We start from the raw sequence: 26,711 nt of genomic DNA on the forward strand, positions 1-26,711 counted from the left end.
CCTCACAGCCCTCCCGGGATATGTTCACGCAAGCAGCAGCCAGCGTGCTGTGCTGTGTTTTCAGCAGCTAGAAGGTCTTGGAACCAAAGTGGAAGTAGGGTTGGGGTCTTTAACTGGGACTTCTGAGGCTATGCCTGTGGAAATCAAGCTTCTTTTCCCAGTGTTCTCTCGAGGATGCAAAGCTTTATGTGCACATGAATGGACACTGGAAAAGCTTGAATATCTATTACTAATAACTAGATAAATCAACTTTTTGACTTTAGCGTATACTCAAATCATGAAATATTATGCAGCTGTAAAAGGAATGAGGCATTTCTTGATGAACTATTATGCATCCATTAAAAGGAATGAGGCATATGGCATATCTCAAGTTTAGATTTGCAAAGGAATCCAAGAAATTCTATTATTTATGAAAATGAAACTATACAGTATATATACATGATAACATTTATATCTATTATATCTGGTTTTGAAAGGCTATATAAGTCTTTAGGCAAACAAAGAAATCTATTAAGGTACAAGAAAATCTGTGGCATTGAAAGAAGAATGAGAATGGGGAATGAAGGGCAAGGTAGTTTCCTTTTAACTTTGTATTCTTTTTTACCTTCAAGCTTGTGGGGGGTGTTTTTTTTTAATATAAATATATATTACTTTGTTTCTGGTCTCTTTAAAAAACATAAGCATATTACTTTACCATACAAGTGGTTTAAAATTACCTGAGCCCCTTCCCTAGTCCTTCACTATGTTACAAAACCAAGTTTAGGGGCTGGGAATATGGCCTAATGGCAAGAGTGCTCACCTCATATACATGAAGCCCTGGCTTCGATTCCTCAGCACCACATATATAGAAAATGGCCAGAAGTGGCACTGTGGCTCCAGTGGCAGAATGCTAGCCTTGAGCAAAAAGAAGCCAGGGACAATGCTCAGACCCTGAGTTCAAGGCCCAGGACTGGCCAAAAACAAATAAACAACTGCCCCCCCCCCCCCCAGTTTAATGTTTTAATGGTAGTTTCAGAGAGATATAATAGATTGACATTTGGAGGGAGCTATTTTCATTATAAAAGAATCTAGCAGCCAGGAGCTGGTGGCTCATGCCTGGAACTCTAGATACTCAGGAGGCTGAGATCTGAGGACTGTGGTTCAAAGCCAGCTTGGGCAGGAAAGGTCCCAATGAGACTCTTATCTCCAATTAAGCACTAGAAAAGCTGGAAGTTGTGCTGTGGTATAGCTCTATCCTGAGCAAAAGAACTCCAAGGCCATGAGTTTAAACCACGTGAATGAAAAAAAAAAAGCATCTATTTAGGTTATTAGAGATAATATGCTCCACCCCTCTTGGTGGTGTTTAGGCATTGCTTCCAGAAGATTGTTGATAAAGAGAAGAGTTCTCCACAGCTCCTCCAAATGCCAAAATCCCAAGGCAGTCAGTCGCTCTGCCTAATGTCTTGCTTGGCGGCGGCGGGGGTGAGGGGGTGGGGGTGGGGATGTTAGCTAGAAAGGGAAAAGGAGTGGTGATGGGAAAGCTGGAACGACTTTGGGGAGGCAGGGGTGTGAGGTTTAGGTTAGGCTGCTGGAGACCACACAGAGGGAATAGAACATACCAGGCTTGTTCCTGGCCAGAACCTGGCTGAGATATCTTCTGATTCCTCCCCAAACCCAAGCACACCCAGTGATGCACCAAAGGGAGGCTCGACTGTTTCACTGAGTAATAAAATGCGTGAAAATTATTACCAAAGAACTAATCGTACAAGGGTGATTGTCATGAAAAACAATGTTGACATGGCCAAAAGTCAATACCACAACACACTGACAATTACAAGGAAAGTCACTTGCTTGGCTTTTCTTGTGGTAACAGTGTCTATTCATTTAGAAACTCCAACCTTTCATTATCTCAACAAAGCAGATGGAGTTCCACAATTTTTCAACCATACTATTTTACCCAACAGTATTTTTACTAGATGGCTTTCAGAGTTAATAAGCAATAAAGAAGATTAATAATTAGCAAGAAAACATGCCTGTTGTAAGCAAATTTGTGACCTAAAACACAAATCCTGCCAAATACAAAGGTGAATTAAAACATTAAAAACAGTTCAAATGAAAGACAGCTGCTTAGTCCATTTAAAAATTTCCACTCCAAAGTGAGGTAAGCCAAGCTCAGAGAGCCAAACAACATGTATTTTCTCTCCTATGTGGAAGCTAGATCTAAAATACACTGGGATATGATAAATTATACAGGATGGTCCTATTGGGACTCAAGATCTAAAATATACTAAGACACAATAAATTATACAGGACAGTATGCATTCACATATAGTGAGACCAAAGGAGCATCCCCTTAGGAGAACAACAAAAAGATGCCATGCCTAAGTGCATCTAATCATATAAAAATATTTATTGAAAAGAACTCTAAGAAATGGAAACAAGGGTTAGGCAGCGGTGACTCACGCCTGTAATCCCAGGTATTCAGGAGGTTGAGATTTGAGGATTGTAGTTCAAAGCCAGCCTGAGCAGGAAAGTCCATGAGGCTCTTATCTCCAATTGACCCACCAGAAAACCGGAAGTGGCACTGTGGCTCAAGTGGTAGAGTGCTAGCCTTGAGCAGAAGAGCTCAAGCCCCTTGACCAACAAGGGGGAATAAAAAGGAAATAGGAGGTTTTTCTCTTTGTTGTTGTTTCTCTTTTCTTTTGTCTTGTTTGTTTATCTGTCTTTGGGAAGGTCAAGGGAAACATAAATGGAGTGACAAAGGGTGAACAAATACAGCAGTGGTACTCACTGGACACCATGTTGAAAATGAACTACACAACTGTGGGTGGGGACGGGAGGGAAAAACTGGGAGAGAGCAAGGGAAGAGGTGACATTGTCCAAAAAGAAAAATGTACTCTTTACCTGACTTATATTAACTCTAACCCCTCTGTAAATCAACTTATAATAACAATTTAAAAAATTCCACTCCATGTAAGAATCACTACCTGCTAGTTTGTTTTGTTTGTTTTTAATGTTGATCCTGGGGCTTAAACTCAGAGCCTAGACACTGTCCCTGAGCCTCTTTGTGCTCTAACACTTGAGCCACAGTGCCACTTCTGGATTTCTCTGAGTAGTTTATTAAAGATAAAAATCTCATGGGCTTTTTCTCTGGGCTGGCTTTGAACTGCTATACTCAGATCGTTGCCTCCTGAGTAGCTAGGATTATAGGCATAAGCCATGAGCACCTAGCAGTTTGGGTGATTTTATAACTTAATTTTATAATATAACTGGTTTATCAAAGAATTCTTATTGATTAGAAATGAAAAGAATTTACCTGAAAAAATCAATGAGATAAGTATATACTTTTATCAAAACAAATTATAAAATCACTTTGTGAAGTTCTGCTTCTTCTCAACAAGGCAACTATAGCTATTAACCACCTATAGTAGATTTTAAGACAGCTAAAAGAAAGCATTTTAAATGTTTTTACAACAAAGAAATAGTAAACTTCTTTTTTGCTAGTCCTGAGTCTTGAACTCTGCCTGGGCAGTGTCCCTGAGCTTCTTTTGCTCAAGACTAGCACTCTATCACTTGAGCAGTGCTACTTCCGGCCTTTTCTGTTTATGTGATACTGAAGAATCAAACCCAGGGCTTCATGCATACTAGGCAAGCACTCTACTACTAAGCTACATTCCCAGCCCACTGGAATAAAAGAAATAAACATTTAAGGAGATAGATGTACTAATTGCCTTGATTAAGTTATGCCACCATGTAAACATGCATCCACCATCACAGCATAGTCATAAAGACATACAATTCCTACCTGTCCTGTGTGACTGGATTCTCAGCACTGTCTCCCCACCCCAACAACTCTGTCTAAAATGATTTCTCAGGTAAAAGTAAAACTGTAAGCTTAGCAAGGACAATCATGAAGTCATGATTTTGAGGCCCACCTGCTGGGTGTAGTGGCCCACACCTTTAACTCCAGCAACTCAGGGGGCAGAGAGAGGAGGATTAAGGTCTAAGAGGGGGCCTAGGCAAGGGTAAGGGACCTTATCTGAAAAGCAAACTAAAAGCAAAAGGACTAGGGTATAGTTCTCGTATCCAGCTAGTGAGAGACCCTGAGTTCAATTAGTACAAAACAACAACAACAAAAAAGTCAATAACTGAAAATAAAATACAATAACAGTTTACAAAGATCATTTGTTCTGTCTCTAGCTCTGTGGTATTGTCTTCTAGCCTGATGTATGAGAAAGGATGTACAGGAGCAGGGGCTGTAACAGATCATAGTCTGTGCTTAATCTCCTTACAATGGGGTTCCCTGAAGAAGGTGGGAGCTGACTTGTTGATCAGCTTCCTTTGTGCTCGAGGTATTTGCAGGGCAGCCTTATTACTTAGGAGTTCACTGCATAGCTGGAATACAATCTTTCTAGATAAACACATTGTAAGCTAAGCCAAAACATCTTCAAATAAACAAACAAAATGGCCTGTTACTATGTGCAGTCTGTCCATTATCTTGTAAAAATAAGCTTAGACAGGTCTCCACTTGCCGGACAAACAGAGAAGATGATAAGGGACTACTTGGTTTCCATTACTGTGGGCAAGGAATATTCTGCTTTGTCTCCCTTCTAGCCAATCATAAGGGAGTGTCTCACAATCAATCAGAGTATTGTCTGATAACCAATCACAGAGGAGTATCTAGCTGTCATGGGTCACACAGAGAGATATCTAGCAGACAGCCCATCATAGAAGTATCTAGCCTCTGGTCTCTTAGTACTGAACCCCAGTGGGAGATCTCTGGAGGTCTCTAATGAGAACATCTAAGAGCAAAGACAGCTATATAACCGAAGGTCTCAAACTTCTGACTAGAAAGCCAGCCAGTAAATTGCAGATGCAATTTTACTGTGCCTGAACTGATTTTACAATTCTAAAGATTTCTTATCAACATTTTAAAACCAGGAGAAGGAAGCAGAGATAAATCTGCAACAGAAACACATCAAAATCCTAACAGCTATCAAATCTAATTAAGGGTGTACAGGTATTCATTGTCTATTGTTTCCACTTTGCTAGGCTTTTTCACTAAGGCTACCACTCTACCACTTGAGCCACACTTCCATTTCTGGCTTTTTCCCCCCTTTTTTCTTCCTTTTTTTCCCCCTTTTTCTTTCTTTCTTTCTTTCCTACTTTTTTTTTTTTCCAGTCCTGGGCCTTGGACTCAGGGCCTGAGCACTGTCCCTGGCTTCTTTTTGCTCACTCTGCCACTTGAGCCACAGCGCCAATTCTGGCCGTTTTCTAGATATGTGGTGCTGGGGAATCGAACTCTGGGCTTCATGTATATGAGGCAAGCACTCTTGCCACTAGGCCATATTCCCAGCCCTCTTTTCTTCTTTTTGGTGCTAGTGCTGAGGCTTGAACTCAGGGCTTGGGCACTGTCTCTGAGCTTATTTTGTTCAAGATTAGTGCTCTTCCATTTTTGAGTCACAGCTCCATTTCCAGTTCTTAGGTGGCTAATTGGAGATAAGAGTTCCACAGGCTTTCCTGTGCAGGCTGGCTTTGAACCATGATTCTCAGATCTCGGCCTCTTGGGTAGCTAGGATGACAGGTATGAGCCACCAGCACCCAGTCACTTCTGGCCTTTGCTGATTAACTGCAGAGTCTCACAGATTTTTCTGCCAAGTTTAGCTTTCTTCTAATCTCGATCCTTATATTTCAGTCTCCTGAGCATCTAAGATTATAGGCATGGCCCACTTTTATGTATTTAGAAGGGAAATATTCAAAATAAAATGTAGAGAAAACCTCAACAGACTTTGCAGAGAAATGCTGATTTTTTTTTTTTTAAAGGAGGACTGCCCCAGAGTGGCAGGCTGGAGAGAGTTGATCAGTGGCATTATTGCAGAGGGGTCAAGCAGTCCCCTGCCTCCCCTTCATGTCTTATATTCATCTAACTTTGCACATCTACACAACTGTGATTCCCCACAGTTAACTCAGTTTCTAAGCCTGTTTTGCTAAAATCTGTAATAAAAAAAATGCCACGTATGTTTAAAACCATTTTTAGATGTGTGTTACCAATCTATTTCATAAGCCAATTGAACCATCTGAAGAGACCTAGAAATGGCTCCTTCTCGCAGCTAAACTTTTATTTTTTTTAACCAGAACTAAACTCTTCAAGATGCCAACAAATTTCCCATTGAGGTTTTTATTTATTGAGTTGGAAATATTCCTTCAATGAATATTGGGAAAACGATGATGGCTGCAATTAGATTGTAATGCCAGAGGACTTCCATGTGCTTTGGAGCAGTTAGGGGCCTGGTCTAGGGCACATTCAAGCCAGCACTTCACAGATGCTTTGCTGGGAGTGTCAGGAACCTGTGGGTCCTCCTTGCCCAGCAGTACGTTAGCTCTGACATTCAAGCAGTGAGTCTATATGGGGGCCTGGCCTGTGCAATGCCCTGCCATTTCGATGTGGAGAAGCTCCACATCTAAATCCTGGCCTCGGCCTTACCACCTGGGTGTCCCCTCTGCTTCGCTGCTGCTCTTCTGACCTTCACTTTCTTGCTCCTGTATCCAAAGGGTTTCCTTCCCACTATCCTAGATTTGGACCACGAGGACTCCGCTCCCGTCAACAAAAAGTCACCCAAGCAGGACCAAACAGGCACATAAATCACAGGGACAGAGCAGGCCAGGGGCCAGGAGCACTGGTTTGCCCAAGGTCACCTGGCAGCTATAAGCAGGATCAGACTCTGACATCCTGAGCCCACATGTGGTCACGTGGCTCTTCCTCACTGGACAGAGAGACAGTAGGAAAAAAAGAGCTGCTCTGAGCTCTTCAGGTGTGTGTGTGTGTGTGTGTGTGTGTGTGTGTGTGTGTGTGTGTGTATGTACATGCGCGCCAGTACTGGCACTAGAACTCAGGGATTGGGGGCTGAGACTTGAATTCAGGGCTTGGGCACTGTCCCTTAGCTTTTTAGCCCAGGGCTGGCACTCTCTCTACCACTTAAGGCACAGCTCTACTTCTGGAATTTTAGTGGTTAATTGAAGATAACAGTCTCATGAACTTTCCTGCTGGCTTCGAACCATGTTCTCTAGATCTCAGCTTCCTGAATACCTAAGATTATGGATGTGAGTCACCAGCGGCCATCAAGTTATGACTTGTCAGGATTAAGAGAAGTCAGGTGAGAGCATATTTCTGTGGCACCGCACATACCTTAGCACACGCCCCGCCCCGCCCCATCACCCTGTCTCCCTTCAGTTCCCTGGACAAAGTTTTATAGAGTCTTTTCATAATTGCTTACCAAAGAAAATTTGATGCCACAAATATACTTACTGTAGACATATCTGATTTATACAAGAAAAAGACATTTATTTAGATATTACTGCCATCTTCTTCTAAGAACTAATTTGCATCCTCTTGGGAGTGATATTATTCTCATTAATAATACATAAAGTAGCCAGGCATGGCGGCAATGCTTGTCATTTCAGCCCTTGGGAGGCTGAGGCAGCATTGAGTTCAAGGCCAGCATGAGCTACATAGGGAGACCCTGCCTGAAACCCTGACACACACACACACACACACACACACACACACACACACACACGCAGAAATGAACCATATTGTAATATTAAAGTTTTTATTTCCTCCTTAAATATTCTGATCCTTATTGGCAAACCACAATTTTATTTTATTTTGCCTTGTAAACTAATCACTAAGGTATGGACTGAGAATGAGAAAGAACTATCATTTCCCTGAGAATCAGCACTCATTTCCACGGGAGTCATGCATCTCCTAGAGAAAGCCCTATAGGAAAGCACAAGAAAAATTCTAAGGACCTACCTCATTTAAAAAAACAAAAACAAAACAAAACCTAGCTGGGTGCCCATGGCTCAGACCTGAATTCCTAGCTACTCAGGAGACTGAGATCTGAGGCTCATGGTTCAAAACCAGCCCAGGCAGAAAAGTCCCAGTGAGACTCCTCTCTCTAACCACTCAAAAAATCAGAGTGGAGCTGTGGCTCAGAATGGTAGAGCTGTAGCCTTGAGCAAAAGAGCTCAGGGACAGTGCCCAGGCCCTGGGTTCAAGCCCCATGACTGACAAAAAAAAAAAAAAAAAACAACAACAAAAGAAGCACCCTATAAATATCATCATTATCAGTCCTGAGATTTGAACTTAGGGCCTTGCACTTGGTAGGCAGGTGCTCTACTTCTGATCCCACACTCCAGTCCAAGACTTGCTTCGATGTTCAGTGTCTGGTACAGTGTAACAGTTATGTGTGAAAGCAGCTGGCACGGATTCAGGCTTCTTAACCAGGAGGATTTGATGAATCATTAACCATCCCAAGTCCATTTGTAAAATAGAGTAACAATATTTACTTCTAAGGTTGCTGTTGTTAACTGTTGCAACCAAGGCAACAATCCTGGGCAATTAAGGTCAAGTCTATTGGGCACCAACTGCCAAGTGAAAATGTTATTCCTTCTCCTTGCTCCCCTCTCACTTTTCTTTGTGGGGAGCACAGGCCGAGGTGATTCTCCCAGCTGAGGGAGGGCCGATCTGCTCCAACGCTTTGTGCCACCTGCCTCAGGCAGAAGATTCCCTGGGCACCAACAATGGTTCTTGTTCAATCTTGATATCCAGCTGTTCCCAGAACATCTGTTTGTGCTTTCGGTCCTTGCTGGTTGGAATGCTTTCTTGCCTTTACCAACGCTTCTACCATTTTAATTCCAGCATTCCAACCTGGGGTCTTCAAAGAACAATTCGTCTGTGTTGATTGGGAGATGTTTGTGTTGACCTGCCCGGCCCCCCTCTTGCTGGCCATGTAGACATACTCAGGCGGCTATCGTGGGTCCCAATACATTCATCTGAATTACACAAAACCAGTGCTCATGCCTACCACATAGCCTGGGATGATTTCAGCCTATCATGCCTGACTGCTTTATTTAAAGAGATTTTAGTTCAGACTTTGTCTTTCCTTTACATTCTGACTCCTCTCATGACCACCACTTTATCTCCTGTCTTTTTTTGCTTTTTTAAATGCCAGTCCTGGGGCTAGAACTCAGGACCTGGGTGTTGTCCCTTAGCTTTTCCACTCTACTACTTGAGCCACAGCTCCACTTCTAGCTAGTTGATAGTTAACTGTAGATAAAAGTCCCATGTCTCATGGACTTTCCCATCCAGACTGGCTTTGAACCTGTGATCCTTAGAACAATCTCCTGAGTAGTTAGGATTACAGGCATGAGCCACTGGTGCCCGGACTATCTGTGTGTGTGTGTGTGTGTGTGTGTGTGTGTGTGTGTGTGTGTGTGTGTGTGTGTGTGTACTAGGTCTTGAACTCAGGGCCTTACACTCTTTGCTTTATTTGCTCAAAGCTAGCACTCCACTGCTTGAACCACTTCTAGCCTTTTGCTGGTTAGCTGGTAATAGTCTCACAGATGTGTCTGTTTAGGTTGGCTTTAAACCTTGATCCTTATATCTCAGCTCCTGAGTTGCTAGGCTAACAGTTGTGAGCCACTGATACCTGTTTTTCCAACATGTTCTTAATGTGTCTAAACACAGGTTATGGAAAGGGAGAATTCTTACCTGCAGGGTTCATGTGTTATGCACAAATCAGAAGATGTCATACACCCTGGCTGGAGAAGTTCTACACTTACAGCTTAGGGCCAGGAGTTCTGTTACATAAAGATTAAGACTAGTGTATGCAATAAATCCAGTACCCTTCCAAATAAATGAGATGACAAAATTTGTAAATAGTGATTTTTCATTATGGTATTAAATGTATTTTGGGCTAGGCTCAGTGATTTATATCTGTAATCTCAGCTACTTCAGAGACAGAGATTGAGACAATTGAGGTTTAAGGGCAAAAAGTTGACCCATCTCAACAAACAAGCCAGGCATGGTGTGTACTTCTGTAATTATGACGGTGTGGTTTTTTGGGGGGCGGGTGTAGGAAGATGATGATCTAAGGTTGATCTTATCTGAAATATACTTTGGGATGAAAGCAAGGCTCAAGTAATGAATTATCTGTCTAGAAGTTCAAGGCCCTAATTTCAAACCTTAGTCCTAGAGAGTAAAACACATTTTCAATCATGGTCCAGGTTAGGAACTCAAGGTCATGACTAAAACATATCCCTCCCTCCTCCATCAACTTTTCTCCTTATGGCCTTGATAGCATTAACATACAGATAGTTACTTTTCCAAATTAAGAACAACCAAACCAAAACAACAAAACTCCTGACTTGATCTTACATCCTTTTGAGCACCTACGGCCCCATTATTTAGTGGTATGGCCTGGATGTGTCCCCAGGCGTCCACTGTGGCTGAAGGTTGAGACCCTCCGGTGGTGCACATGGGAGATGGCGGAACCCCTGGGGGTGGGAGGTCTTTAGGTCACTGGGGTGTGTCCTTGGATTGGAGATCTCATGGATTTTTCAGTGGCTCCCTCCAGAGGATTTTTTTTAAAAGCCTGAGTTTTAGACAGGCTCCAGTACCTCACTACTCTGAGCTCAGGTGCTGCTATAACATTTTACAACTGCCCTTACAATGACATTTAAGCGATCCCTAAAGTACAAGCTGACTGACTTTAACTGGAGCAACGATAAACCTACTGATATAACCTGAAAAATTAGGAACAGTGGCTTACTTTTAGTTTAAGAAGCAATTTATTAATATGAATAGGAAATCTGTTCCTTAAAAATGTCACACTTGGTAGCCAGGCACCAGAGGCTCATGCCTGTAACCTTAACATCTTAGGAGGCTGAGATCTGAAGATCGTGGTTCAAAGCCAGCCCAGGCAGGAAAGTCCGTAAGACTCTTATCACAAATTAACCACCAGAAAACTGTAAGTGGCACTATGGTTCAAAGTGGTAGAGCAGCTATCCTTGAGCAAAAAGAGCTGAGGGACAGTGCCTGGGCCCTGAGTTCAAGCCTCACAACTGACAAAAAAAGTTCCACTTGTTTTGTTTATTTGTTTTTAAAGTGGTATGACATAATGCTACTTGAAAAGTATTTTCAATTTTCAAAAACAACAACAACAACAAAAACAAGCCCCAATCTTTTTTGCTGGACACTGGTAGCCTATAATCTTAGCTACTTAGAAAGCTGAGATCTGAAGATCATGGTGCAAAGCCAGCCCAGATAGGAAAGTTCATGAGACTCTCATCTCCAATAAACTAGAAAAAACAAAAACAAAAAAACTGGTAGCGGAGCTGTGGTTCAAGTGGTAGTGCCTCTTTCTCTCAAAGGAAAAAGCTCATAGACAGTGCCCAGGGCCTGAGTTCAAACTCCAGGACTGGCACACATAGTTGTCACACACACAATCATACACCGGTATACCTACAACCATACACAATTACACATAGTCACACAAATTATATGCACCACACAATTATATACTTGTTTACACAATGCCTGTATATAGATAAAACTGGTGTGATTTATGCCTGTCAACTACTTCCCCCTGGGAAGAAGGGCTGTGCTTTTTCTTTTAAAACTGTCTTTTCTAGCTTTTAAAGTCTAATATTTGGGGGCTGGGGATATAGCCTAGTGGCAAGAGTGCCTGCCTCGCATACACGAGGCCCTAGGTTCGATTCCCCAGCACCACATACACAGAAAACGGCCAGAAGCGGCGCTGTGGCTCAAGTGGCAGAGTGCTAGCCTTGAGCGGGAAGAAGCCAGGGACAGTGCTCAGGCCCTGAGTCCAAGGCCCAGGACTGGCCAAAAAAATAAAATAAAATAAAATAAGTCTAATATTTAAATGTCTCCAATTTTAATTAGCACCAAGTAGTTGTAGAAGAGGGTTTGATATATATACCACATACCACAGTCCAACGCTCTCCCTCACCCCCTTCCCCCTTCCCAGACCAATTTGAAAAGTCCCTTCTTTTAAGAAGTTGTAGTTAGTGGTTGATTTTTTAAAATACGATGGTATAGCTCAGTAGTATATCAATTGCCTAGCTTGCAAAAGGCTTGATTTCCAGATACACACACACACACACACACACACACACACAGACACACACACACAGACACACACACACACATACGAATTCCAACAACCTTACCTCAATTTGTAAAGTGAAAAAGCATTTTTTTCAGTGTACATGCTAGTAGTGGAGTTTGAACTCAGAGTCTTATGCTCTTGTTTTGACTTTTTTTTTCATAGCTGACACTCTACCACTTGATCTATGCTTCCAGTTCCAGCTTTTTGCTGGTTAACTGGAGATACAGGTCTTGAAGATTTATCTGTCCAGGCTGACTTCAAACCTTGATCCTCAAATCTTAGTCTCCTGAGTAGCTAGGTAAGAGCCACTGGAGCCTGACTAGAAAATAGTTTATTATTTTGTTGGTTGTGGGTCTTGAACTCAGGGCTAGCTCACTGTCCCTGAGCTTTTTAACTTAAGGCTGTACCACTTTAAGCCACCATACCACTTCCAGTTTTCTGGTATTTAATTGGAGATAAGAATCTCACACAGACTTTCCTGCCCTGGCTGGCATCAAACCATGATCCTCAGCTCTTAGTCTCCTGAGTAGCTAGGATACACGTGTGAGCCACTGGTGCTTGGCTAACATTTTATTCTTTTCAATTATATTGGGCCATAAAATCCAAATGTCTGCAAATGTCAGTTTTCTAATAAAAAATAATTTTGGCTCTGTATCTTTCCTGGAGATAACTAACTCCTTTAACCTGTTACTCAGAACCTCCCCTTCAGCTTCAGCCTTTCTTCCTTTTGTGCTTGGTGAATGGAATGAACCCACCTCGCTTCCTCTCTCTAGTGGGTTAGCCCTTCCTGGCCTCCTGCCTTGGCTCTCCCTGAGGCACTTTCAGCCTCTGTCCTCTCAGCCTCTGGTCATGAAAAGCTCCAGCCTTGCGCCAGCTGCCCTGGGCTGCCCCATGGCTTCCCTCACAATGCTGTGTCCTTGCCAGGGGCACGGAGTGGTGCCTTGAATTCCAGCCCTGGAACACTGGCTGGATCTCACCTGTGCTCACCTGTTCTGACTGGAGTCAGGTGCAACCAGACAGGAGGCAAAGCTGTGTCCTATGCATGCCTTCTTTCAGGTGAGACCTGTGCTTTTCCCACCCCTCCTCCTGGACCCAGGCTTCCTTCCCTCCCTTCTCTCTCTGGCTTGTTAGAATCCACCAGACAGCCTGGCCAAGACTTCAGGGTTGTGCTCCGTCCACACATTGTGCTTCCCATTTCTGCACCTTGGCTCTCATTCCTGCCTCCCTAACCTTCAAAGTCCAGCAGAACCATGCCTCCCGACCCTTTTACTCTAAGTCAGTGGCACTTGGAGTGCAAAGGCCCTAGCACACAAGCCCATGGCCCAGGCTCTACCCATTAGGAACCAGGGATATCAGCAGTGGTGCGAAGGAGGAGTTCACCTCATCTCCCAAGAGCTGAGCTTCTGAAATGCAGGCATGCACCTCTGTATACACTTGGTTTTATGGAACAATGAGGCTGGTTGAGATTGGTTTGGGAAGAGACGGGGAGGGATGAGAGAGACAGATAGGGTGAGTTCAATCAAGGTACATACATGGGCATATCAAAATGGTTCCTTCCCTTATACAATTGATTGATGCTAATAAAAATATTTTAAACCTAATCACCCTGGTAGAGCTCTGTAATTATTTCCTGAGTAAACAAATGGAGAAGATGTGAGCTGCTTTCGTATACCCTTAATTCACTTTTCCAGCAAACACCTATGACTAATTTTGAAGAGTTTTGAAGTTAGGACGGAAGGGACCAACACCACCAACAGTGCACGCACCATGTCTCCTGACTCGAGTGTTTACAGCGCGTACCTCATGTCCTAATTTGCTGGCAACATTCATTTTCCTAAGAGCTTATTTTGTTAATGTTAAAAAACACACCCAGAAATGACATTTATTAGAGGCCTAGAATAGGCTAAGGAGAATACTTTGGGGACACAGAAATATAGGCAAGGTCCCCATCCTGGAAGAACTTGATTTTGAGAATGAGACTTGAAAACATAGTAATGATGAAATAAAAGTGAAGGAATTATAGCTCAGGCTTGTAGTCCTAGCTACTTTGGAGGCTGAGATCTCAGGATGAAGGTTAGAAGCCGGCCAAAGAAGGAAAGTCTGTGAGACTCTTATTTCTAATTGACCAGCAAAAAATCAGAAGTGGAGCTGTGGTTCTAGCCCTGAACAAAAAAGCTAATGGAGTATGCCCGGTCCTGAATTCAAACCCCAGGACAAACAGACAGACACACACACGAGCGCGCGCACACACACACACACACACACACACACTACACAAAGTTGCTATACGTACTGTTCACAAGTACTGATCAGAATCTTTGTTCAAAAAAATGTGAGATTTGATAGGATGCTGGTGACCTCAGCGTTAGAAACAGAGTTCCTCTTGTCTAGAAGACAATGTTCCATTCTTTGAAGTACATGAACCCTTTAAAGGGCAGTTATCAGGCTCGGGGGACAACTCAGTGGTAGAGGCTTCCTTCTACCTGGGTTCAGTCCTCAGCACAACAAAAAATGCTTTTTTTTTTTTTTGCCAGTCCTGGGGCTTTGAACTCAGGGTTTGAGCACTGTTCCTGGCTTCCTTTTGCTCAAGGCTATCACTCTACCACTGGAGCTACAGTGCCACCTCTAGCTTTTTCTATATGTGTGGTGCTGAGGAATTGAACCCAGGGCTTCATGTATACAAGGCCATGTTCCCAGCCCAACAACAAATACTTCTATGGCTGCTGCTGCTGCTGTATGCAACGATTACCTTCTCCACTAGGGAAAGCCTGAGAAAATGAAGGTACCCATCAGCCCCTAAGAGGGTGGATGGGCAACCGCTCCCTGTGTAAGGGGACTGGGCAGCGCAGACCAGGTGCTGGATGGGCCCACACTGCTGGCTTGCTCTTCACTAGAAGCGCTGCACTGGGGTCCTGGCAGGCAGCTCCTCAGCATTGGTAACACCCTGCTGGTTAAGAGCATCTTGAACCAAAGAGAGAAGTTGTCCTGATCCCCCCATTTTAATTTAGCCAATAAAGTTCACTACTTCCTATTCAGTGGGAATAGAAATGACCTCCCTCACGCTGAATCCACACAACCATTTTAGAGAGACACAGAAAAAAGATGGAGACACAAAAGTAAGAGTGAGTCCCCGGTGTTTCATGCAGCACATCACTGAGCCGCCCTCTCCTCATCCTGTACTTACACGGGGTGGGAGAGCAGACCCTAGCATCTACACCAGCACCAGCCTGCATTGTGCCATCACCTGCCACTCCCTCATTGTGACTTCCATCTTTCCCCGGAACCCAGAGAAACCTCTTCCCATGAGAGAAAAAACCACTTTCCTCTTGGGAGGCACATTTCACGTTTGGAGAGATCCCCCACCCCCTTCTTGTAGACAGGCATGAGGCTTCACCTTAGACACTGTGAGATGCAAATGGTCAGTGTCTAACAGTGTGAAAACAAGTGAATGACTTCTTTTACAACCCTAGGCCTGGAGATTTCAGATTTTTTGATCATGGTGGACACTCTCCCACTTGAGCCACACCTCCACTTCTGGCTTTTTGCTGGTTAATTGGAGATAACCAGTTGTCTGCCCTGGTTAGCTTCGATTAGAGATTCTCAATTCTCAGCCTCCCAAGTAGCTAGGAGTACAGGTGTGAGCCACTGGTGCCTGGCTGATTATTTTCTCAATGAACAGTGAATGCCAATAGAAAATAGCCTTGATGCTTAAGAATGCTAGCAAAATTAAATTGTTTTAATTTTCTGTACTACTGAAGACTTGACACTCTAGATCTATAGGTGATAAGGAAGAGAAACCACTGGGCAGAAAAATAAAATACTCCACAGCATTTCTAAAAGTAAGTACTGTTTGACCTACACTTCATCTTTACCCTGGCTTCTTGCTTCCATTCATGTCACTGAAGTCACAAGACAAGGAAGGGGATGAAGGGAGAGTGACAGAGGGAGTGAGGATGATGGGTAACGATGGGTGGAAATGTCACAGTGAGCCCCCTTGTTCAACTAATGTGTACTAATAAAAATCTTTAAAAAAAAATTTTTTTTTTGCCAGTCCTGGGGCTTGGACTCAGGGCCTGAGCACTGTCCCTGGCTTCTTTTTGCTCAAGGCTAGCACTCTGCCACCTGAGCCACAGCGCCACTTTGGGCCATTTTCTGTATATGTGGTGCTGGGGAATCAAACCCAGGGCCTCATGTATATGAGGCAGGCACTCTTGCCACTAGGCCATATCCCTAGCCCTAATAAAAATCTTTTTTTAAAAGAGATGTAGTTGGGGGTCTGGTGAATCATGCCTGTAATCCTAGCTACTCAGAAAGCTGAGATCGGAGGAACACCCATGAGACTCATTTTCACCACTAAAAAAGATGGAAGTGGAGCTGTGGCTCAAATGGAAGAGCACCTACTTGGAGCACCCCCACGCACACATGTGTGTGCACGTATACACACATGCACATGATACAATCACAGCCTAGCACCATCACCTAAGACAACACGAATGACTCACTCAATTTAACCCCTGAAAATTCACTTCAAAAGATAAAAAAAAGGGAGGGGGCTGGGAATGTGGTTAGGTGGTAGAGTGCTTGCCTAGCATGCATGGCTCAAGTGGTAGAGTGCTAGCCTTGAGCAAAAGAAGCTCAGTGACAGTGCCTAGGCCCTGAGTTCAAACCCCAGGACTGGCATATATATATATATATATATATATATATATATATATATATATATATATATATATATATATATATATATATGTCCCCATTACCTTGAGCATGCGGATTTCTCGGAGGGCGATTTTCTTTATGACAGGATCATCTTCGGACTCCAGAAACCTCTTGATGGCCACGAGCTGGCCTGTGTCTCTGTTTCTGCATTTGAAAACAACTCCATAGGATCCTTCTCCAATTTTCCCGATTTTCTCATACTTCTCCATCCCAGAGGAATGAAATCTTCCCGAGATGGAGTTTCACATCGTCTATCCACGCGGCTTTGGAAATTCTGACACGATGGGCTGCCCTGGCGTTCCAGCCGGGCAGGGCTTGTGCCTGGGACTAGCACAGGGCAAAGGAACTTGTTAGAGGATTAGGCAGGGTCCCCGGCACGGCCATCGCGCCCGAGGCGCCCCCCCGAAGTGACCCCACTTAACCACCCTGCACCCGGCCCCTCCGTCAGATCATCTATCTTTTTAACGTTCTCGTTCATCCGATCTCAGACACTTGAGCTGGCTGGAGTTCGCGGACGGCTAAGGGCTTCCCCGGTTCTAATTTCGGGTGTCATTTCCTCGCGGAAAAAGACACCTCTGGCCTCCCGAGGGGCGGCAGCGGGGATCGCCCCGCGTCTCTAAGCCCTCCGGGGCGCGGGGCCGCCTCTCCCGCAGCGTCTCGGGCCTCCCACCCGCGCCCCGGCCGGCCCCGAGGCGGGAGGACCCCAGGGCCCCGGGACCCCGGTTCCGGGGACTTACCGCGCCGGACCCGCGGGCAGCTGGGAGCGCGGCGGGCCGGCCCCGCCATCCCTATGGGAACCAACCCCCACCCCGTGTGGGCCTGGGCGGGGCCGCCGCACCCGGGTCCCCACCTTCCTGCCGGGTCCCTGCGTGTCCTTCGGTCAGCGGAGCCGATCCGCAGGATGGCAAAGGGGAGCTGCACCTGTGCCCGGCCGCGCGCGCGTGCGCACGGAGCCCCTCGGTGCAGCCCGCGCCGCCCCGCACCCCGACAATGGTGCGCCCCCGGCGCTTCCCTGACCCTGCACCCCCGCCCCAATTTTCCCCCATCGAGCCTTGGCTGTCTGCCCCCAAATCAGGCAGCGATGCGCGCCAGGGCGCACCTACGCTGGGGGCCTTAACACTTCCCACCTATTCCTATGCCCAGCACCCAGCTAGGGGCTCCCCCTGGAAGCGAAACCCCAGAAGACGAAGCAGACCCGTCATGCCAACTGTGAGCTGCGAGCTGCAAATGTGAGCAGACTTCAGGAAGGACCTCCAGCGAGGGAGAAGAGGGGCTGCCCGTCTGGAAAATGGAGGATAATATAATTGGGAGTCAGGCCTGTGGACTACCCACGAATGCTTTGCGAAAGGCACCCACTGATATCCACCACCCCCCCTTTTAACTTTGTCTTTTCCAGAACGTAATATAAACAGAAGCATACAGCAGGTAGCCTGTGCAGGACAAGCTTAACACATAACAGAATGCATCTGAGATTCACCGTGTGAATGGATCAGCATCTCCATCTTTTGTTACTGCTTAGTATTCCATTGTGTGGGTGTGCAAAAGTTTATCAATTCCTAGCTGCAGAACCTCTGAGTTTTTCCAGTTTGGAGTGATCACCCATCAAATCACCACAAAGAGTTCATGAATAACCTTTTGTGTGAACATGTGTTACCACTTCTCTTGAGAATACTTTTGGAAGGGGATTGCTGGTTCTTATGATAAGTGTTTTGTAAGTGACTTCCAAAATGTTTTTCTAAGTGGCTGTATCTTTTACATTCCCGCCAGGAATGTTCCAATCACTTGGCACCACTGGCAGCATTTAGCATTCTCGTCCTTTTTATTTTAGTCATTTTAATAGGTGACTAATGGTCTCTAGTGGTTTTAGTTCACATTTCCTTAATGACTCGGTTTTAGAAAGTGGGTTTTTTTTTTGGTTTGTTTTCTTAGAAAATTAAAAAAAAAATTCCTTAGGATTCTCTGTAGGTCATCATGGAATCTGCTATTAGGGGCAGTTTTCTTTCTCCCCAAGCTTTTTATCCTTTCTCTTGGCTCACTGGACAGGTGATATTAAATATGAGTGGAGAATAGGATGCCAGTGGAACACTCTTAGCTGAGAATGGAGGATTGTGGCTTGAGGCCAGCCTAGGAGACCCTTTCTCAACTCATAGCTGGGCAAAGCATAGCTGGGCATGCCTTTGTCACCCCAAGCTACATCAGAGGCTGAGATTAGGAGGATCTCAGTGCCAGGTCAGTCAAGGCAGAAAAACCTGCCAGCCTGTCTCCCTAGAAAGAGGGCTAGATGTGTGCTCCTGCGATCCCAGTGCAGTGGGATGCCTCTAGTAGTGATCACACCCCAGGCTTAGGCCCCAGCAGGAAGGGGGCCCAACCCTAGAAATAACCAGTGCAAAACAGGGCTAGAGGCAAGGCTCAAGATGGTCACCCCAACTCAACAAGTGTGAGGCCCTGAATTCAAACTCAGAGAGAGAGGGGAGAGGAGAGAGAGGAGAGAGGAGAGAGAGAGAGAGAGAGAGAGAGAGAGAGAGAGAGAGAGAGAGAGAGAGAGAGAGAGAGAGAGAGAGAATCAGTGTGACTTTTTCCAGAGCTACCTTTTCCAAAGTTCACATCAGGTGAAAGAAAGTTGGGCTGGAAAATTAACTTTACGGTCTCCACAAGGTTCAGTACCCAAGGATTCTGGATTAGTGCCAAGCCCAGTGCTAGTTAGAGAAGGAGTAGCCAGTGTGCCAGGCCTAAGTAGGCAGCGAACCAGAAAGCCAGAGGGACTGTGGCTCCAAGTTGTTTTGTTTGGGGGAAGTTGGAGCAAAACTTGAGGGAACAACTTTGAAAAGGAGACAAACAAGCTGCTGTCAGCAGGTAGCACAAAAGAGAGAAAATACAACAAGCCCAAACTGTCCAGTCGATAGACTACTCAGTTCACAATCAGTAATGTTTTGATATCGAAGTATAACTCCTGGAGAGTAGAGCTTTTGGGAAGCTGAGGAAGGATCTAGCTTTTTTGTGTTTTTTTTTTGTTTGTTTTGTTTTTTGCTTAAGCAAGTGTGAAGAACAGGGAAACCATGCAATTTTTTTTCCTTATAGAGATTGTGTCTGTGCAGCACTATGTAATTAGAATAGTTCTGAGCCCTGAAGTAGAACACACAGTACTGTGGTATTTCAGTCATTTGTGGAAATAATAAACATTCAATAGAGGAGCACATGGGAGCAGAGTCTGGGTTTGGAGTCAGAAGTTTCTTATGGGTATTTGATGTCTGCATGTTAATCCCCATTGCCTGTACAGTAGCAGCAACAACAAATGAATGCTTACTTTGAGACACAATATGCATGAATTCTACATATATTATAGGAAATATTATCCCGAGGATTCAGATGAGAGCACTGAGTAAAAGAGAATCAGTAAGCTGGCAAAATATCCAGCTCATGGGTTGTGAAGTCAGTACTAGAACAGAGGCAGGACCTTGGCTTCTGTTTGGTAATCATAACTCCTGAGGCATTTGCTAGAAACTTTCAGTTAGTAAACAGGACACTGAAAGTCAATTTGAAGCCCTTATAATACACAACGTGTTGCCCCTCCTTTAAAATTGTTTTCTCAGCTGCCATAAGAGGGGGTCTTGCTAGCACATGCTACTCAGCCTTCCCAAGGTGAGCAGTTAGAGAACCGGAGAGGAGGCAGCTCTGCAGTGTGACAGGACTCTGCGGTGTCTCAGCGATGATCCCTACAGGACAGGAACCTTTTCTCTCCCATTATTATATTACAAGGGAGTTGAGTCACAGACCCTGGAACGTGACATTCTACATCAGCTCGACATTCTGCTTGAATTTATTTTCCCTATTGTAAGTGGATTTAGAAATGAAATTGCTTCCAGGCATGTATGCACTCGCACACACAAATTAAATATGTACATATATTATTTATACAATCATATATAAACTGTCCGAATGATAGATCATTTAGTTCAAAAATATATATTCTTATATAAACAAATTACATGTAAGTTATATATCTGTATTATATGTGTGTGTGTGTGTGTGTGTGTGTGTGTGTGTGTTTGTGCAGATCCTGGGGCTTGAACTTAAACTCAGGCATTGTCCCTGAGCATTTTTGCTCAAGGCTAGCTCTCCACCACTTGAGCCCCAGCTTCATATCCAGATTTTTGGTGGTTCATTGGAGATAAGAGTCTCATGGAGGGGACTTCCCTCCCCACCATGAAGACAAGATGCCAGAACCCTACCATTAACCATGTGGCCAATATGGCGCCTGCCAGGTCTGACCTCCCTACTTATCCTTTCCTTCATCTCTTCTCCATCTTTTTGCAGGCATTAAGAAAATTTCCTCTGCTCAGCACATTCTGAAAATGCACTTTAGACCAAACCAAAGTCTGGTGACTCAAAGACCATCTCAGAACTCTGCTGTGAGTCTACTTTTAGAGTTCTTGCACAAGAAATGGATTAGCATTCATCTTGTTCACTTTGCTTTTCCTGGACATCTACTACAAGCTAGCCATCATTGCAAACATTCATGTTAAAGCTTTGAATGAAAAACACAAAGTCACTGTCAAAACCAACCCACACTGACTTCGTAAGAATGCCCCATGGGTGAAAACACAAACACAGACCAGCTTCTTCTCCCAGCCTCTCTCTGCCTGCCAACTCCCAGTTACTTAATTACAGTTTCCTGGATTCCGTCTTTGGCCCTTACCTGGGGATGTAAGTGAATTGGATCAGAAATCAAGAAATAGATTACAGGCTACATCAATAGGAAAGCATGGCACAAATTAGTATTGCAGTGGCTACCTGTTTATACAAAGGCTTTCAAAGTCATTTAGACATTCAAGAAGAAGATGGGGGAAAAAAGAAAGATAAAATGAGTCAAGTTGGAAAGATCATAGAGATGAAGATGTCTGTCTGCACAAGGGCCCAATCTTGGAGCTGTATCAGCTTCACCCAGGACCCTGGAGATCCCACCCTCCCCCGCCCCATACTTTCCTCTAACTAAGATAGATGCAGCCTCTGGAGCAAAAACGTTCAAGTAATTTTTCACCCTGTGAGAGAAGGCTTCTTTTGCTTAATGTGTTGAGGCAAAACAAATCCTCAAAATGCCAACACACTGGAAGAGCATGTACCAACACTCTAGTCAGTTAGAAAGGAAGATGAGAGACCAGGACTTCTGCTCAGCTTGAGCTTGAAGGAAAGGCTGAGGTGAAATCCCAAACACCTTTTGCTCTGTTTATCTTAGATCTCTAGCTTCCCTACAGTGTTAGGATCATGATTTCTGTCGATCAAACAGAGTGGAAACATTAAATAAAAAAGAGTCTTATGGACTTTCCTGCCCAGGCTGGCTTTGAACTGCAATCTTCAGATCTCAGCCCCCTAAGTAGCTAGGATTACTGGCATCTGGCTACAGAGAATATTTATAACTACAGTTCCAGGAACTTGGGCTTCAGGCTTAGTAATCACAATTCTCTCTCGCCTTTACACCAGTCCTACAGGGATTTGTTAGTGTATTAGTTACTAATTATTATTACTATAGTGGCCCTATTTTGTTATATTTTATTTAATATATTTTATTATTATATTTATTATTATTAATGGCCCCGTTTTAGAAGAGAACAGGCTGGAGACCTTAGAGGTTGATCACTGTAGGTAAGAGGTTAAAGTCAAGTTCCAAAACCTGCTCCTCCTCTTTCCAAAGCCTAGACGGAAAAAAGAAAGGGAACAGCTAAGAACCCCTGAGAATGGCTCTGGTCCTTGACATCTAGGATGCTGACCTTGGGGACCACACACTGGTCCAGTCCCAATATACCGCAGCCCGAAAAGAAGCCAGGTGCCAGGCAAGGTGGTCTTGAGCAGTCAGAATGTAATGCTGACACATTACAGATGCAGGCCTGGAATAACATTCTGCCTTATTCTGACCAGGCTGGTGAGTCAACATAAATAGTGGGGAGTCCATTTGAATAATAAGAGAATAAAAAGAATAAAAAGAGCCTAACTTCCCTGACTTTACATGTAGTCCAGCCCACAATCAAAGGCAATGACCTTAGTTCTTTTTTTTTTTTTTTGGCCAGTCCTGGGGCTTGGATTCAGGGCCTGAGCACTGTCCCTGGCTTCTTTTTGCTCAAGGCTAGCACTCTGCCACTTGAGCCACAGCGCCCCCTCTGGCCATTTTCTGTATATGTGGTGCTGGGGAATTGAACCCAGGGCCTCATGTATAGGAGGCAAGCACTCTTGCCACTAGGCCATACCCCCAGCCCAATGACCTTAGTTCTTTAGCATATGATTTTCCTCTTTAAATTCTCATTATGGGTTATGTATGGTAGCCAGTCCTTTTAAAACATCTCTTCTGGGGCTGGGAATGTGTCTTAGTGGTAGAGTGTTTGCCTTGCATGCACAAAGCCCTGGGTTTGATTCCTCAGTACCACAGAAACAGAAACACAAAAAGCCAGAAGTAGCACTGTGGCTCAAGTGGTAGAGTGCAAGCCTTGAGCAAAAGAAGCTCAGGGACAGTGCCCAGGCCCTGAGTTCAAGTCCCAAAACTGGAAAAAAAATCTCTTCTAGGATCAAGACAGGGAACAAGCAACGAATGCTTCCTGGTTGCCAGGGCAACAGACATGGCCAAACGGGTCCCTGATAAGACCAGATCCATTCTCAAGATTGCCTTTTCTGGCCCTCAAAGGGTCTGGAGTTAGCAAGTGATTTGTGATTCAGTAAATTGCTTATCAATGTAAGTCTCCCCTAAAGGGGGCTAATAAATATCCTAGTAAAATCCTGGCCAGATGAGCTGGCTCCAAGTCCTGATAATGAAAGAGTTATCCAGAGTGTTTTTCAGTGGCTCACATCTGTAATTCCAGCTACTCAGGAGGCTATGATCAAGAGGATTGTGGTTTGAGGCTAGCCTGGGCAAAAAGTTCATCTCAACCAAGAAAACTCTGGGTGCTGTGGCACATACCTGTCATTCTAACTATGTACAAAGTGCCAATAAGAGGACTGTGCTTCAAGTACATAAACGTGGGATTGTGTTTGAAAAATAAGCATTGTAAACTGTACCCCTTCTGTACATCACCTTGTTAATAAAATTTAATTTACAAAAAGAAAAAATAAGCTTTGTAAAGAGGATTGGGAATGTTGCTCAAGCGTTAGAGTACTCGCTTAGCAAGTACAAATTCCCGAGTTCAACCTCTAGCACCATCACTAAAATTATTTTCTCTTCATTTGGTATAAAGTGAGATATCTTTTTGTGCAGATTACTTTAGAAATGCATCCAGGGATTTTCCCCCCTGTTTTGCTTTGAAACAGTTTCATGTTAAAAATTATGGTAAAAAATGTTACATCAGCATTTCCATTTGAGCCATTTGAGGATGCACAGTTCCCTAGTTCTAGTAAATACATTCACATTGTTGTACAATATTGCTCTAGAACCTTTTTATCTTGCAGAACTGATATTACAGTTGCTCTGCCCTGCTACTCCTGACCCCAGCCTCAGTAGCCACCTTTGTTGCTTTCTCTCTTTACAATTCTGATTATTTCAGATATTTTATATGAGAGCTTTCAGTTCTTTGAAAAATACATCCAGAAGTGGGATCCCTGGCCCACATGGTGAATATATTTTTTAATATTTTATTTTATTTTATACTGGGGCCTGAACTCATGCTCTCATTTGGCTTTTTTACTCAAGGCTGGTGCTTTATCCCTTGAGCTATACCTCCAATTCCAGGTTTTTTGCTGGTTAATTGGAGAGAAGAGTTTCTTACATTTGTCTGGGTTGTCTTTGAACTATGATCCTCAAATCTCAGCCTCCTGAATAATAGATAGGATTACCGGTATGAAGTATTGGCACCTGGTTAAAATTTTTATTTTTTTGCCAGTCCTGGGGTTTGGTCTCAGCCTGAGCACTGTCCCTGGCTTCCTTTTGCTCAAGGCTAGCACTCTGCCATTTGAGCCACAGCACCACTTCCAGCTTTTTCTGTTTATGTGGTGCTGAGGAATCGGACCCAGGGCTTCATACATGCTAGGCAAGCACTCTACTACTAACCCACATTCCCAGCCCCCCCAAATACTTTTAATAAAATAAAAATGCTTGTTCTTGTAAAAGAGAGGGCTATAGTGCATTGTTTACTTACAGCTATTAATTTCCTTAATTACTTACAGCTACTAATTTCCTTAATTTAATCCACAGAAGAATATTCAGAAAATCAAAAGAAGAATGGATTTAAATGGAGACATCAGTCCTGTAAAGTCTCACAAGCAAGGTCTTAAACTCCTGGGGAAAAGATTATGTATTCTTGTTTGCACTCCTAGTAATAATGTTAATGGAAATTGATTAATTAATTATTGAGTAACTCTTTAGTATAACAAAGAGTACATGCAGAATTGAACTAGCACATTGTTCCTGTCCTCCGATAAGGGAACACATAAAAATCATTAGAACAAGCTGGGTGCTGGTGGATCACACCTCTAATCCTAGCTACTCAAGATGCTGAGTTCTGAGAGTCGAGGTTCAAAGTCAGCCCGGGCAGGAAAGTCTTTAAGACTCTTATCTCTAATTAACCCCCAGAAGAAAACCAGAAGTGGTGCTGTGGTTCAAAGTGGTAGAGCACTAGCCTTTAGTGAAAAAGCTCAGGGACAGCACCCAGGCCTTGGGTTCAAATTCATGACTAACAAAAAGCCAAAAAGAATTAGAATGGTAGGGTACGTTTTAACGAAGTAAAAAGTAAGGCATTACATTATTTTAAGGGCTGTGAGTATAGCTCAGTGGTGGACTGCTTTCCTAGTATGAGTGAGACTTTTGTATATTTTGCAGAAGGCTATATGGAAGGACCAATAATTAAAAATGTTTCCTCAAGTTTTCTGTGGTCTGGTTCATAGCATTACTATCTTAAACAAGTGGAGAATTAGATAAAGGAATTTGGCATGTGTATAGATCTAACCTATACACATTCATACACACACAGCATATTTCAAACAGGGAAAATGAGATTTAGCTTTTAATATCATGTGAGCTATAGTGTACTCAATAAATATTAAGGCTGTTCAGAGGACACTGGCAAAGCCTTCTTCTGAAAAAGCAGAATAATGTTTAAGACCCGGGTCACTATACCAAATCATAGTAAATCATCTTAAGAGGCACCCAGCTGAAATGCATCTCTGCCATCTGCCAGTCTGCCTGTCATTAGAGGTATTTTATTCAAATGTCCAGTTCAAGTTAATGTTGTGCCCATTGAGCATGTTCTCAGGGCTCATTAAGAGCTCTGACCTCACTTCACTCATTTGTATGCTGTTCACAGTATACTGCCTGAGTCCTAGCCTTGAGCAACAAGAAGCCAGGGACAGTGCTCAAGCCCTGAGTCCATGCCCCAGGACTGGCAACAAAAAACAACAAAACAAATAAACACAGTATACTACCCTACCTATAGTAGGTGATTGATAGGAACATGCAGAATGCTTTCACTTTATTTTACTTTGGTGGTCCTATGGCTGAACTTGGGGCCTTGGTAGGTAAGCACTCTACCACTTGAGCCATTACTTTTCAGATAGTGTCTCACTTTTTTTCTGGGATTAATATTGGACTATATACATATACCTCTAATGTTGCTGGGATGGCAAGCATGCACAGGGCTTGTTTTTGTTGAGTCTGGGGGTTTCTCACCAAAGGTTTTGTCTGGGCTGGCCTCAAATCATATCCTTCTGACCTCCATTTCCCGAGTACCTAGGATTACGAGTACCTAGGATTATGGGCATGAACAATTCCTCCTCCTCCTCCTCCTCCTCCTCCTCCTCCTCCTCCTCCTCCTCCTCCTCCTCCTCCTCCTCCTCCTCCTCCTCCTCCTCCTCCTCCTACAATTCCTCCTCCTCCTCCTCCTCCTCCTCCTCCTCCTCCTCCTCCTCCTCCTCCTCCTCCTCCTCCTCCTCCTCCTCCTCCTCCTCCTCCTCCTCCTCCTCTTTTTTTTTTTTTTTGGCCAGTCCTGGGCCTTGGACTCAGGGCCTGAGCACTGTCCCTGGCTTCCCTGGCTTCTTCCCGCTCAAGGCTAGCACTCTGCCACTTGAGCC

The 26,711-nt window shown here is 44.0% G+C and overlaps 1 protein-coding gene across 3 annotated transcripts in view; it reads right to left on the reverse strand.

Moving 5' to 3' along the window:
• The window catches only part of Cdkl1 (cyclin dependent kinase like 1), a 53,550-nt gene extending 35,978 nt beyond the window's left edge, over positions 1-17,572 (reverse strand). The window contains exons 1-2 of one of the 3 annotated variants that reach the window (XM_048362629.1): positions 17,521-17,572; positions 16,712-16,998 (exon numbers count right to left, since the gene is read on the reverse strand). In XM_048362629.1, coding sequence (XP_048218586.1) covers positions 16,712-16,879 — 168 coding nt within the window. In that variant the 5' untranslated portion in view covers positions 16,880-16,998; positions 17,521-17,572. The other 2 variants (XM_048362628.1, XM_048362627.1) reach the window with 2 other exon arrangements.
• Positions 17,573-26,711: the final 9,139 nt, after the last annotated feature.

This window comes from Perognathus longimembris, chromosome 14 (genome assembly GCF_023159225.1).
Source record: "Perognathus longimembris pacificus isolate PPM17 chromosome 14, ASM2315922v1, whole genome shotgun sequence".
Lineage (NCBI taxonomy): Eukaryota > Metazoa > Chordata > Mammalia > Rodentia > Heteromyidae > Perognathus > Perognathus longimembris.